Source organism: Heterocephalus glaber, unplaced genomic scaffold (assembly GCF_053883595.1).
Source record: "Heterocephalus glaber isolate CG9 unplaced genomic scaffold, H.glaber_assembly_v1.0 deba00000122, whole genome shotgun sequence".
NCBI classification, from domain to species: domain Eukaryota; kingdom Metazoa; phylum Chordata; class Mammalia; order Rodentia; family Bathyergidae; genus Heterocephalus; species Heterocephalus glaber.
Window position 1 is genome coordinate 71,262,012 of NW_028258138.1, and position 16,161 is coordinate 71,278,172.

General features: G+C 33.9%; 1 protein-coding gene across 22 annotated transcripts in view; it reads left to right on the top strand.

Moving 5' to 3' along the window:
- Positions 1-16,161, top strand: part of Stxbp5l (syntaxin binding protein 5L) — a 588,968-nt gene that overhangs the window by 490,626 nt on the left and 82,181 nt on the right. For all 22 annotated transcript variants that reach the window (XM_087209125.1, XM_087209139.1, XM_087209148.1 and 19 more), the window contains one exon: positions 1,569-1,634. In XM_087209125.1, the coding sequence (XP_087065251.1) occupies positions 1,569-1,634 (66 nt within the window). The remainder of the gene's footprint in view (positions 1-1,568; positions 1,635-16,161) is intronic.

Sequence of the window (16,161 nt, forward strand, 5' to 3'; positions counted from 1 at the left end):
AGGTCACTCAGTAGTCATTAAAGTTCTTGTCTCTACCTATTCCTGTCTATAGTTCCAAGTTACTTTTCTTAATGTGTCTAGTTCAAATGTCTCCTCATTTTTATAACTTGCTGTTTCTAATTTGTTGTTTCTCACTTGCTGTTCTCTTTATGGATAACAAAGTCTGTTTGTCAGTAAACTTTCAGGGACTGCCTATGTTGTTTCTGTAGCATCTCTATAGATTAATATTTGTTGCTTATTTAGTTATAATTTTTCCCATCCAATTTATTTATTTATTTATTTTTGGGTACTAGGGATCGAACTCAAGACCTTGTGCTTGGGAGGCAGGCAGCAGAACCACTGAGCTAAATACCCGGTCCTCCCATCCAATTTATATCTCTAGGGTAAAATATATGTTCCAGATAGTTTAGATTGATGAATGTCTACTTCCAGGTTAATAGTAATACTGATATCAGTGAATTATAAGTGCATCATGATCATAAATGGAAATTTAATGGTTGGATGAGCATTAAAAGTTTTGAAAATTTTCAGTGAAGTAAAAAGTAGAGCAAACAATATGCCTAAAATTGGTACAAAAAGTTTTATGAACAACTGAAATATTAAGGCAGAATAATATAGCATATAAAAATCTGTAAAGTTAAATGCTACATGTTTCAATCAATGACAGACTACATATACTATGGTGGTCCCAGAAGATTTCAAGGAGGTGCAAAGTTTTTTTCACATATTTTTACTGTACCTTTTCTGTATTTAGATACACAGGATTTATCACTGTGTCACAATTGCTTCTAAAACAGCAATGTATAGGAAAGGTTTGTACCCCAGAGCAATACCCTGTACAGCCTGGTGTTTAGAAGGCTATACCATCCAGGTTAGTGTAAGTACACGTATTGACTTACAGATAGTGGCAGTTGAAAAATGTGTAGTAATCTGTTGTGTTTACTCTTGTATTTGTCAGGAAAATGATGTCATAGAAGGATACACTGTGTGGTGAAACAAGCACAATACAGAAAACCACAAGAAACAAGAAGCTAAAAAGAATGTTTTTTTGACTTGTTTACACACACAGATTGTAGAATAGAAAGTAAGAAATTAGAAATCTCTTATTTCTCAATAGAAATAAATGTCCTTTTTATAAGAAAGAAGTTTATACCATTGAACATATCACCTAGTATGTAATACTGCACCTTTATAAATATGAAATTTAAAATTTGTAGCACTTATTTTTTATGGTACTGGGAATTGGGCATCTCTTGAAAGATCTCTTTTTTTTTTGGTATTGGGGATCAAACTCAGGACCTTGTGTTCACCAGGCAGGCACGGCGCCACTGAGCTACATTCCTGGCCCTCTTGAAAGGTCTTTTAAAAGCCAATAACCTTTTATCCTGAAGTGGAGGGTTTTATTGTATCTTTTAAAATCCCCTTATATTTCTCATTAGTCTTAATCTATTTTCTGATGAAATTAGATCATTTCTTAAAGTAACTAATTCATTTGAAAATAATAAAGGGCTTTTATATCTTTCTACCATCCATATTTAATTACCTGTTTTATGCCATTGTGTTTTCAGGTTTGACTGAACTGAATGACAGTCCAGTTCCCCTGGAACTTGAACGCTGTAAATCTCCCACCTCAGGTAAACATGAGTGGTATTTTTCAAGCTCCTGGTAATTCACTGCAGTAATTATTGCTTTATTTTTATAATTTTTATGATATGAAATTCATAGTTTTAGTAGTTATATTTCAGTTTGTGAAATTTAACAATAAATCTGATTCCAGAAATGGATAGAAATACATTGATATCTTGGTTATTGAACTCATTTCGTTCCAAATTCGCATTTGAATACAAAAAGTTCAAGAAATGAACATATCTTTTTTTCCCATACCAAATAATGGAAAATCAAATAATTAGTTCTAAGGCCCAAAAATTACACTTATAAATTCATTTTTCCACGACTTAAACAAATTTCACAAAGATTTCTTTCTTTAACTGTATCATAGATCTCCATTTTCCTCTTAGCTTTACGCTGGTATCACTAACTTTCTTTGGAGCCATGGTTACAATATCTTGTACGAATAAAGTTCCAAAAAAAAAGCACAATAACGAATGTTATTCACTAACACAAGCACTAAACAAATATGTTGTCTGAGCAAGAGCAGCACTAAAGCCTCACACCTTTGTTTCCCTGGTGAGATGCAGCATGTAGTTCACTCACTGTCTGCCCATACAACTTTATTCAAATCGGATGTTTGGTTCGACTGTCATGCAAAGTTACAAACACTGAGCAGATTTTTCTTGAATTTTGCTGTTTGAATAGTGGATAGTTTGAGCTTGGAGCCATTTGACAACTGAGATATCCCTATAAATGCTTTTTAAATATTTTTGTCCCGAAATAAAATTAAAATCAGAAGTCTGAGTGCAACACTTTTAAAAGCTTTTTTAAAAAACGTTATTTTGTAGAAAAATTAATACCTAATAAATATCAAATAAAATGGGTAATATTATACAGAAACTTTGTCATCTTGTGACTAGAGCTGAATTAGTAGGAAATATTTAATATAGGTACAGGAGCTAATGTTACCATTCCTTTGGACTACCATTTTGAAACAGTCATATTGATTGACAAAGAAAGAAACAATATATGGTATAAAATTAAACATCAAGGCAAAATACAGGCCCCTTAAATATACTTATAAATGAGAGAAAAGATTCCTAAGGATATCTTTAAAGTGTGAAAAAAAGATTTAAATATATATATATATATATATATATATACACAGACATTTTTTTGGTACGGTACTGGGGATCGAACTCAGGTCCTTGCGCTTGCGCAGCAGGCAGCGAAACCACTGAGCTAAATCCCCAGCCCCGAAAAAAAGATTTAATAAAAATCTTTCAGTAGTGGGATGGATTTTGGCTTACTTTTTAAATTTTATCGCATTAGTCTGATTTTTCTATAATTAATTATAGAAGTGTATAAATTTTTAGGCACCAAAAGTATTAAGTATATCTTTGATACAAAATAGTACATCTTTTTTATAGGGTTACAATAGATTGTAATTCCTTTTTATTGAATTAGTATTTGTTTAAAACACAAATTTATAAAAAATTAATAATGTCTTTGTAAAACATGAATTTAGACTTCTAGAAATTAATTTAGAATTAGAATACTTTTTCAATTTACTACATCCTTTAAAAGTTATTCATTCCTTATCCTTATTTTTCAGGAAACTAGGCTATGTAGAACCAAGTTGTGTACTGTGTAAATGCTTCCTTTAACCATATTTTAGTCCTTGTTTTGTTATTTTTATACTAAAAATTGCCTCATACATTTGCTCTTCCTTTTGCATTCTCATTGGCACCATCTTAATTTTAAAAACTATCAACTCATACCCAGAATATCACAGAAATATTCAAGCAGATATCCCTGCTTTCCAACTCCCTTTTACAATCCATTTTGCCTGTCGTGTTGCAAAGTCAATTTCCTTAAAATATTATTTAAATCATATTTTTCTCATAGAAACCTTTAATATAAAATATAATGTAGTATCCTATACCACATTTATATAATTTCACCTTAAATTCTCATCTATAATCTGAATTTGAATAGTAATATATTTATATAGTTTAAACATTAAAAAATTGAATAGAACTGTCTTTCCCATCATGTCCCCACACATTATTTCTTTCCTCTTGAAAAATATATTATTAGTTTCTTACTTATCTTTCTAGGAAATTTGTATTTGTAAACAAACAGAAAATGTTTTATTTAGCTTCTTGTTTTATGCACTTTGCTGTAGTGTGCTTGTTTCACTTTACAATGTAACTTGTCTTTCAGTTTCATTACATTAAGCACGTCTACATTCTTTTTTATAGTTATATAATGTTGAATTGCATGTATATACTGTAATTTCATTGTTTCACTTGTTAATAGGCATTTAGTTCGCTACCAGTCTTCTGCTATATAAAAATAATAGTGCATTGACCAACTTTGTCACATACCTCATTTTAAATATGTATAAATACATATATGAGATAAATTCCTAATATTAGAGTTAGTTAACATTGCTGCTTCAGAGTATATGCCTGTCTAATTTTTATAGATACTTCCAAATTGCTGTCCTTAAGATTTGCAAGATTTTTCTCCTAGCAATAATATGCAAACATTGATTATCATTTTTTAAATTTTTGCGCATCTAATATGTAAAAAGGATATGTCAGTGTTACTAAAGTTTACCTTTTTACATACTACAAGTAATGCTGAACACCTTTTCATATGTTTAAAAACTCTTGAAATCTTTTTTGTCTGTAAACCATCCATGCTTTACTTTGTCCATTTTCTATGGGATTATTTGTCCTTTTTAATATCAATTTTTGTATCTTTTCATAAGTTAAAGACATTATCTCATTGTGACATGTGATCCGAACATTTTTCTCGATTTAACCTTTAACTTTGTGACATCTTCTCCTTGAGAAGTTTTTGTAACCAGACATTAATCTTTTCATTTAAGGTACTTTATGCCTAACAGTTTGAATACTATTGGGATTATTTAACATTTAGGTAGTATCCCTCAATTAAGTCAATTATGCCTTATAATTTTATTTTGTATACTGCTGCTTTCTCTCTAGAGAAAAATAATTTCATTATAGAAATTTTGCAAACAGATACAAAAGCTGAGATTCTATTTTTCTTTAATTGGGCTGACAGTTAATGTATTTTAGTTATGTTCCTCAAACAATAGATTTTATTTTATTTTTTAACTTATTAATTTTTGCATTTATCTTTATTAGTTCCACCTTCATTTGCTATATTTTATTTTTGTTTTTCAACTTTTTGTGGGATTTGGTTAATTGTTTTATGCTTTCTCTTTCTTACATGTTAATATAAGAATTTAATGCTAAATTTCCCTTGGAACTCTTTATTATGTATCACATAGTTTTTCATAAGTTGTGACTTTATTAGCATTATTCTATGTTAGACAATTTATGTTTTTTGGAACAACAGTTAAGATAAATTTATAGCATTAAGTAGCAATAAGTGTTACTTTATTAAGACTTCCATGTCATTAAGTATAGTCTGATTACTTAGCCTGTCACAGATAATAGATGAATTAAAATATTGTACTACTTATGTTTCTCCATTGTCTTTGTTATCTACTGTTTTTATCTTTAATGATATTATTGCTATTTTATATATTGATATTCAAAATTATATTTACATTTAAAGAGCAAATTTTATCATTAGTTATCATTGTTTATTTCATATTGTATGTTCTTTACTTCCATGTCACCTTGTTCACTATTGCTGTCACAACTCTTGTTTCTCTAATTTTGCATATTCTGGAATACCTTGGACCTACCTTTTTGGAGTAAACATTTTTTTATTGAGGTATAATATACAAACCTCAAAGTATACACATCTTAGGCATTCAGCTAGATTACCTCTACAGATGAACACACCATAAAATAATACCAGATAGAATCTAAGAAACCTCCCTCATACAGCTTTTGGCCACTAGCTTCCACAAAGGTGCCTATTATCACAACAGATTATTAGTTTTGGAGATTTACTACTATAAGCTAGTATTGTGGAACTCGTATGAATGAAATCATATAGTGTTTATTTTTCTTCTTATTTCACTCAACATTATGTGTATGCATATTACATATACATGTTTGTATATATATACAATATTCATCTATGTTGCTGTGTGATATATATTGCTATATAACATTCCATTATGTGAATATACCTCTATTTATGCAATTTATTGTTGTTGAACATTTAGAAAGTTTTTTTTATTTGGGGCTATTACAAATAAAGCTAATTTGACCATACTTGTACATTTTTAATGCAAATATAAACTTATTTCATTTGTGCATATATATCTGGGAGTGGAATTTTGGGGATATAGGGCATGCAGATTTTCTACTTTAGTAAATACTAACAATGAATTTTCTAAAACAGTTACACCAATTTCACTTCCAATTTCAATGTTTCAGAGTTCTGTTTTTCCCATATACTTGCCAGTGTTTAATATTGTGGTACTGCCCCCCCCATTAACTTTATTGGTACATTTTTGGTATAAAATACAGTTACATTCATCATTGGGATCTTGTACCATTACATGAATCTCTTGGTTCTTATTTTTTTCCCCCTTCACTTGCCCTCCCTTCACCCCCTCCACCCTTCCCTATTTGCAAAGACCTTGTTTCCATTTTTTTCCTTTTCTCATATTTTTTCTTTTCCCTTTTTTCCTTTCCCCTACCCCTCCCACTTCCCATGCACCTTTATAACTTTTCTTCCTGTTACACAATATCAGTTATACAGTTTTTAAATTACAATATTAAGATCTAGGAGACATTACCACAGATTTTACAGAATTTAAAAGGATATAGAAAGCATATTACAAAAATATTTTTTGAAATAAATTTGACAACTTCTAAGAAGTAACTTGGAAGACAAATTAATGAAACTAAGTCTGGAGGAAATATAAAATTTGAATAGCACCTATTAAAGAAAGTATATTCCTAACTTGAAAACCTACCTATATGACAACAGCAGGCTCATAAACATTTTAACTGATAAATTATATCAAACAATTAAAGCAGAAAAAAGAAGGAATACTTGTCCCCTCATTTTAGGAACTCAACATTGTGCTAATCCTAAAACTGGATAAAGATAATAGAAGAAAAAAGTATGAACATTGATAGAAATTTGTTTAACAAAACAAACTACTAGAAGTCAGATCAGACAGGATGTAGAAAGTGGTTTTGTTATAGGGATGGCAGTGTTGGTTCAGCATTGGAAGATCCACCCCCAAAAGTCATCATTTTAACAGAGGAAAGGCAAAAGCCATATGATCCTGTCACTAGTTGGGAGAAAAAGTATTGAACTAAATTCTACAGCTGTTCATGGTAAAAGCTATCAGGAGACTAGAAGTAGAACAGAGCCTTCTCAACAGATCAGAGACATGTACTCCATACTTCCAACAAAAACTCCTTCTATGTATGGAGATCATACAATGCTTTCTCCCTCAAGTGGGGAACAAGGGCATATATGCCTACTCTTCATCTGTCCATTAGACTTTGAAACATAGGTCTAAACCAAAATAGTCTGGCAATAAAATGACACAACTAGGATAGGATTGGCATGGCAGAAGCAAAATCTTTATATGTAGATGAAATGATCATCTACAGAGAAAATACTAAGAAATCTCTAGGAGCCCCTAGAACTTGTATTTAAATTTAGCAAGATTAGAAAACACAAGGTATATATAAAAATTCAGGTCTGTGTATACTTGCTATAAATGAAGAACTAGATATTGAAATTTAAAAGTTATGTAGGAGTACAAAGGACCCAGAAAAGCCAAAAGCAAAAACAAAAACAGTGTTGGAAGACATTTAGCACCCAATTTTAAGACTTCTTCTAAAGCTACAGTAATCAAGGCAGTGTTGGTGTAAGAAAAGACATATAGATCATTGGAATAAAACAGAGAATCTAGAAATAGAACCACACATATATGGTCCACTGAGTTTTGAAAGATTATTTAACATTAGTATTTTATAGAATATAAACTCAATTCAAGAGCTGAGGAAGAGAAAGTGTCCTCAGCAAACGGCACTAGAACACCTGGTATCCATATATAAAAAATTAATCTCAACCCTTTTTTTCCATACATAAAAATAACTTGAAGGGCTCTATGATCCTAAATAAGAAAGTCTAAAAGTATAAAACTTTAAGAAGAAATTATAAGGGAAAATGTTTATGAATTCAGGGTAGGCAAGAACTACCTAGGATACAAAAACCATGATGTATAAAAAAAAAATTGATGAGATTCCATCAAAATTTAGAACTTTAAATGACATCATTAAAATGAAAAGTAGTCCTTAAACAGACCATATTTACAATGCATATAACCTATGAGCAGAATACATAAAGAATTCTTAGAGCTCATTAATAGACAACCCAATTAAAATGTAGACATAAGAAGATGATAAATAGCCAATATGGCACAAGGAATGGTGTGCAACTCTAGAATCAGAAAAATACTGATCAGTACAATAATAAGATTGAATTATACACTCATTAGGGAGATGAAGTTCAAAGTTTTAAAAGCCTTGTCATGACTTTTTCTTTTTATTGGATTCACCCCCTTTGCGTTTAATTTGTCAAACCCAATGGATTCATTCTGCTGGGTTTCCCGGGGTTGTGATCCTCACTGTCTTTTCCTAGGATATTGTCTAAAATTTTTTGGAGTGCCTGTTTGGTATTCATGAAGTTCCTGAGGTGCTCTTTATCATGAAAGTATCTTATTTCTCCATCCGTTTTGAAAGATAGTTTTGCAGGGTACATCAGTCTGGGTTGGAGGCTGTTTTCCTTCAGGGCTTGAAATACATCACTCCAAGTTCTTCTTGCCTTAAGGGTTTGCATTGAGAAGTCTGCTGTGATTCTGATGGGCTTTCCTTTATATGTGATTTGTTTCTTTCACTGCTTGTAGAATTTTATTCTTCTGTTGGATTTCTGGAATCCTAACTATTATATGCCTATGTGTAGATTTTTTTTGATTAAGGCTAGCTGGAGTCCTCTATGCCTCACTTGTCTTTATGTCAAGTTCTTTTCCCCTCCTTGGGAAGTTTTCTGCCATCACCTCTGTGATGAGTTTTTTTATGTCATCTGCACTCTCTCCTCTTTCCTCACTGACTCCAATCAGTCTTATGTTATTCTTCTTTGCATCGTCTAGCAACTGCTGGATTAATTTCTCATGTTCCCTTACAATTTTAAAGCAATTTTTCTTTTCCTCCTCACTAATTGCAATCTTTTCTTCTATATCTGAAATTCTCTCCTCACATTGGTTCATTCTGCTGTGCAGACTTTCGATGGAGTTTTTAATCTCCTGGAAATCTGTTTCCATCTGTTTTATGGATTCCATTTGTTTCCTGTGTTGGGATTCCATCATGTTCCTCAGATCCTCTATTGTTTTATCTGTGTCCTCTCTAGATTTATTAATCATGTCTTGCACCATGAGCACAATCTTTGCTGTTATCTGAGTAATTATTTCTGGTTTCATTTTTCCCAGATCCTCTTTTGTTGGCAGTTCAGAGAGTCCAGGTGGTTGAGTATCAGAGTGTTCCATCTCGTTTCCCTTTGGGGTTGCTGTAGGTGATCTGGAAGTCTGTTTTTGAAGCTTGTTTATGTGTCTTCTTATTTCCACGGGGGGTGCTTCTGATGCCCACTTGGCTCACCTTCTCTGCCCTAGGAGCTTGGGATGGCAGCAGGGGAGCTTCCTTCTGGGTGCTGGGACCCACTGAGCTTCTCTGCCCTAGAAGCTTGGGATATCAGTGGGAGAGCTTCCTTCCGAGTGCTGGGACCGGCTCACCGTCTTGGCCCTAGGAGCCTGAGATGGAGGTGAGGGAGCTTCCTTCCGGGTGATGGGACCTGCTGAGCTTCACTGCCCTAGGAGCCTGGGATGGAGTCGGGGAGCTTCCTTCCAGGTGCTGGGACCGGCTGAGCTTCAGTGCCCTAGGAGCCTGGGATGGAGGCAGGGAGCTCATTGTGGTACTTTTTTAAAAGTGTAGTCATTCTAGTGTGTATATAAAAATGTTTCACTGTGGAATTAAGTTGAATTTCATATTTTGCTGTTGTCTAATGATCTTAGTGAATTTCTCATGTGTGTTGCTATTTATATCCTCTTTTATATTTAACTCTTTTGCTTATTGTAATTGAGTTACCAACATTTTCTTGATTTTTTTATTTATAGGAATCTGTGTGTGTGTGTGTGTGTGTGTGTGTGTGTGTGTGTGTGTGTGTTGATAGAAGTCTTCTGTTGGAGATTCTTTTAATCTAATCAATTTGCCAATCTTTTTATTTAATGATTTATATATTTTGTTTAAAGAGAATCTTTGTCCACCCAGTGATCACAAAGCTATATTTCTGTATTATATTGAAACCTTATCGTTTCACCTCTCACATTTAAGTTAAATTTCCATTTGGAATTTATTTCTGTATATAATGTAAGGAAGGAGCCACAGCAATTGATAAGCACTATTTACAGGTAAAATACTATTTCCCTCACTGCAGGAAAGTGAAACATTTGTCATAAATTAGTGAAATTTACTATGTGGATGGAGTGTGTGTGTGTGTGTGTGTGTGTGTGTTCATGTGTTTAAGGACTATATGTTGTATTCTACTGGCATGTTTATTATTGTTTATTCAAACCATACTGTTTTAATTTGCAACTTTATAAATTTTTTTTATTTTTTATCTGAGTGTTGTTTCTTCAGTTTTGTTTTTGTGTTTCTCTTTCAACATCATTATAACTTTTCTAGGTTTTTGTACTTCTATCTTTTAACTTAGAAAAATTTACCATTTTACATATAAACATGCTAAGATGTTGAAACATGCAGTTTCACGTTATCTTTAGATCAGTTGGGCATAATTCACATATTCAACAATACCAAATTTTCCCTTTCGTGTCACACATTTATGTGTCAAATTCATCTCAGTAATGTACTTAGTTTTCTTTGTAGAAGTCATACACATCTTTCATAGATTTATTCCTCTGTATTGGGGCTTTATTCCATTATTGTTATTTTTCATTCTTTTTCTAATTGTTCATGGCTTGAATGTAAAATTGGTATTTTTTTATGTATCAATTTTACATCCAGCAAAATTCCTAAATTTATTTGTTAATTCTACTAGCACGTAAATTCCTTTAGATTATCTATGCATCTAATTATGTCCCTAGTAAAATGACAGCTCTATTTTTGTTTCTTTCTTTTTATTATTTTTTTTTATTTTTTTGTATTAAATTCTTTTATTGGTACATTGTAGGTATACAACACAATTACATTTCTCATTGGGAATTGTACCTTTATATAATGCATCTTGGTTCTTATTTTTTCCCCATTCCTAGCCCTCCCTTCATGCCCTCCACCCTTCCCTATTTACAAAGACTTTATTTCCATTTTTTCCATTTCTCAGCATTTTTTCCTTTCCCTTCTTTCCTTTCCCCTGCGCCTCACACTACCCCTACCCCTTTGGACCTTTGCTTCCTATTTTACACTATCAATTATTCATTCTAATAATTGGTACATTTTAGGTATACAATATAATGACATTCATCATTGGAAATTTGCACCTTTACATAGTCTCTCTTGGTTCTTATTTTTCACCCTTGCCCAGCCCTCCCTTCAACCCCTCCAGCCCTCCCTATTTACAAAAATTTTGTTCCTATTTTTCCATTTTCTCATAGTAATCCCATTCCCTTCTATCCTTTCCCTTAGCCCTCCCACTTCCTTCCCCTTTGCCCCTTTTCTTCCTATTTCACATGACCTATTATACATTTACTCCTTATGTACACTTTCAGTTTCTCACACCAGAGAAACTATTTAGTATTTACACATCTGTGTCCTATTTATTTCACTTAAGAGTATTGCCTCAATGTGCATCCGCTTAGCTATAAATGTCTCTAATTTCCCATTTTTTTATGGCTGAGTAGTATTCCATTTTATTAAAAAACCACATTTTCCTTATCCAGTCTCCAGTTGATGGACATTTGGGCTGTTTCCAAGTTTTAGCTATTACAAACTGTGCTGCTATGAACATGGGTGCACATATATCACTGTGGTATGGTTCTTTTAATTCTTTGGGGAAGATCTCCAGCAGTGGAATAGCAGGGTCAAATGGGATTTCCAGTCCTAGTTCTTTGAGGTATCTCCATACTGATTTCCACAGTGCTTGCACCAGTCTACACTCCCACCAGCAGTGGAGCAGGGTTCCTCTTTCCCCACAGCCCCACCAGCATTTGTTATTGGTTGATTTCATGATAGCAGCCATTCTTTCTGGAGTGAAGTGGAATCTCAGCATTGTTTTCATTTGCATCTCTCGAATGACCAGTGATGTTGAACATTTTTTCATGTATTTATTTGCCATTTCTACTTCTTTGTGTGAGAAATGTCTGTTCATTTCAGATGCCCATTTTTGGATTGGGTCTTTAAATATGGGAGGTCTGATCTTTTTAAGTTCTTTATAGATTCGAGATAGTAGACCTTTGTCTGAGGAAGAGCAGGTGAAGATTTTTTCCCACATTGTGGGTTGTCTCTTCACACTACTGGTGGTTTCCCTTGCTGTGCAGAAGCCTTTTAATAAGAAGAGATCCCATTGGTTGATTGTTTGTGCTAGTTCACGGGCAACTGAGGTTTTGTTCATAAAATTTTTTCGTACACCAGTGTCTTCAAGGGTTCTACCTAACCTCTGTTCCAACTGGTTCAGAGTTTCTATTTTAATATTGAGATCTTTAATCCATTTTGATTTTAGTTTAGTGCATGATGAGAGATACAGGTCTAGTTTTAATCTTTGCCAAGTTGAAGCCCAATTTTTCCAGCACCATTTGTTAAAGAGGCTATCTTTCCTCCAGTGGGGGTGTTTGGCTCCTTTGTCGAAGATGAGATGGCTGAGTGTGTCTGGCATTGTTTCTGCATCTTCTAATCTGTTCCACTGGTCCTCAAGCCTGTTTCTTTGCCAGTACCATGCTGTTTTTACCACAGTAGCTTTGTAGTAGAGTTGCAGGTTGGGGATTGTGATACCCCCTGCCATGTCTCTGTTGCCTAGAATTGCTTTTGCAATTCTGGGTCTCTTCTTGTTCCAAATGAATTTTTGGATTGTTTTCTCAAAGTCTGTGAAGTATGCTGCTGGGATCTTAATTGGAATTGCATTAAATCTATATAGCAGTTTTGGAAGTATGGCCATTTTCACTCTATTAATCCTTCCTACCCAGGAGCAGGGGATGTCTGTCCATTTTCTGATATCATCTTCAATCTCTCTTTTCAGAGTGCCATAGTTTTCAGAGAAGAGGTCTTTGATTTCTTTCGTTAGGATGATTCCTAGGTATTTCAGTTTTTTGGATGCTATTGTGAAAAGAGTTATTTGCCCTATTTCTCTCTCAGTGAGTCTGTCATTGGTGTAGAGGAAAGCTATTGATTTTTGTGTGTTGACCTTGTAACCAGCTACTTGACTGAATTTGGTTATTAAGTCTAGAAGACTTTTGGTGGAATTCTTGGGGTCTTCTATATAGAGTATCATGTCATCTGCAAATAATGACAATTTGACTTCTTCATTTCCTATCTTTATTCCTTTTATTTCTTTCTCTTGTCTAATTGCCATGGCTAATGTTTCCAGAACTATATTGAACAAGAGTGGTGATAGTGGACATCCTTGTCTTGTTCCTGATTTGAGTGTGAAGGATTTCAGTTTTTGACCATTTAGTATGATATTGGCTGTTGGTTTTTCATAGATGGCTTCTATCAGTTTGAGGTAGAGACCATCTATTCCAATTTTTTGTAGGGTTTTTATCATAAATGCATGTTGGATTTTGTCGAATGTTTTTTCTGCATCTATGGAGATAATCATATGGCTTTTGTCCTTGGCTCTATTGATATAGTGTATTACATTAATTGATTTTTGTATATTGAACCATCCCTGCATCCCTGGGATGAATCCCACTTGATCAGGGTGTATGATCTTGATGATCTTCTGCATTCTGTTTGCCAGTATCTTATTAAGGATTTTTGCATCTATGTTCCTTAGTGAGATTGGCCTATAGTTCTCTTTTTCAGTTGGGTCTTTCTCTGCTTTGGGGATCAAGGTGATGCTTGCTTCCAGGAATGAATTTGGGAGTATTGCTTGCCTTTCAATTTCATTGAAGAGTTTAAACAGTAGCGGCAGCAGTTCCTCTCTAAATGTCTTGTAGAATTCAGCAGTGAAGCCATCAGGGCCCGGGCTTTTCTTAGGTGATAAATTTTTAATTACATTTTTAATTTCATTAGTTGATATTGGGTTGTTCAGAAATTTTAGGTCTTCTTCATTCAACTTTGGTAATTCATATATATCTAGGAATCTGTCCATTTCTTCTGTGTTGTCCATCTTATTGGCGTATAGGTTCTGCAAGTTGGTATTGATGATCCTCTGAATTTCTGCTGGGTCTGTTGTAGTTTCACCCTTTTCATTCCTAATTGCATGGATTTGGGCCTTTTCTTTCCTTTTTCTGACAAGGTTGGCTAAAGGTTCGTCAATTTTGTTGATTCTTTTGAAGAACCAACTCTTGGCTTCATTGATTTTTTGTATCATTCTCTTAGTCTCCATTGCATTGATTTCTCCTCTGATCTTTACAGTTTCTTCCCTTGTATGAGCTTTGGGGTTGTCCTGCTCTTCTTTTTCTAGAAGCTTGAGGTTCAGCATCAGGTTGTTTAATTGGGCTCATTCTGTTTTCCTAATATGTCTATTCACTGCTATGAATTTCCCTCGTAAGACTGCTTTCATTGTGTCCCATAGATTCCAATATGTTGTATTGTCATTGTCATTTAATTGAAAGAACTGTCTGATTTCTTCTTTAATTTCCTCTGTGACCCATTGGTTATTCACAAGTGTGTTGTTCAATTTCCACGTGTTTGTGAAATTTTTTGAGTTTCTTTTGCTATGGATCTCCAATTTCATTGCACTATGGTCTGATAATGTACAGGGGATAACTTCAGTTCCTTTGCACTTACTTAAACATGTTCTATGTGTGAGTATGTGGTCTATTTTGGAGAATGACCCATGTGCAGCTGAGAAGAATGTGTATTCTGATTTTGTGGGGTAGAAGACTCTGTAAACATCTGTTAAGTTTGTTTGTTCAAGAGTTCAATTGAGTTCTAGTATTTCATTACTTATTTTTATTCTAGTTGATCTATCTATTTGTGACAGTGGGGTGTTGAGGTCCCCCACTACAATTGTAGTAGTGCATATATGGCTTTTCATGTCCATTAGTATTTGTTTTATATAGTTGGGTGCACTAGTGTTTGGTGCATAGATATTTATGATTTTCATCTCTTCCTCTTGGATTCTTCCCTTTACAAGGATATAGTGTCCTTCTTCATCTCTGTTAATCAGTGTTGGCTTGAAATCTACTTGATCTGCCAAGAGGATAGCTACTCCTGCTTTTTTTCAGGTTCCTGTCACATGGAGTATTGTTTTCCACCCTTTAACTTTGAGTCTGTGAGTTTCCTTTTGAATGAAGTGTGTTTCTTGTATGCAGCATATTGTTGGATTTTGCTTCTTGACCCATTCTGCCAGTCTATTTCTTTTGATTGGTGAATTGAGACCATTAACGTTGATGGTTATAACTGAAACGTATCGGCTTGTCATTGCCATGACTTTTTCTTTTTGTTGGGTTCTCCCCCTTTCCATTTAATTTCTTGTCATGCCAGATGGGTTCATTCTGCTTTGCTTTCTGGGGTCGTGATCCTCAATGTCTGTTCCTAGGATATTGTGTAAAATTCTTTGGAGTGCTGATTTGGTATTCACGAAATTCCTCTTTGTCATGAAAGTATCTTATTTCTCCATCCATTTTGAAAGATAGTTTTGCAGGGTCCATCAATCTGGGTTGGAGGCTGTTTTCTTTGAGGACTTGGAATATGTCACTCCAAGCTCTTCTTGCCTTGCTGGTTTGTGTTGAGAAGTCTGCTGTGATTCTGATGGGCTTTCCTTTGTATGTGATTTGTTTCTTTTCTCTGACTGCTTGGAGAACTTTGTTCTTCTGTTGTGTTTCTGGAATCTTAACAATTATATGCCTATGTGTAGACTTTTTTTGATCAAGGCTATTTGGAGTCCTATATGCCTCACTTATCTGTATGTCCAGCTCTTTTCCCCTGCTTGGGAAGTTTTCTGCCATTATTTCTGTGAAGAGATTTTTTTATGTCATCTGCACTCTCTCCTGTTTCTTCATTGAGCCCAATCAGTCTTATGTTATTTTTTTTTGCATTATCTAGAAGCTGCTGGATTGATTTCTCATGTTCCCTTATAATTTTGAAGCAATTTTTCTTTTCCTGGTCACTAATTGCAATCTTATCTTCTATATCTGAAATTCTGTCGTCACACTGGCTCATTCTGCTGTGTAGACTTTCAGTGGAGTGTTTAATCTCCTGGAAATCTGTTTGTATCTGTTTTATGGATTCCATTTGTTTCTTATGTTGGGATTCCATCATGTTCCTGAGCTCCTCTCTAGATTTATTAATCATGTCTTGCACTAGGGGCACAATTTCTCCTGTTATCTGAGAAATTATTTCTGATTTCATTTTTTCCAGATTCCCTTTTGTTGCCAGTTCAGTGGGTCCAGGTGGTTGA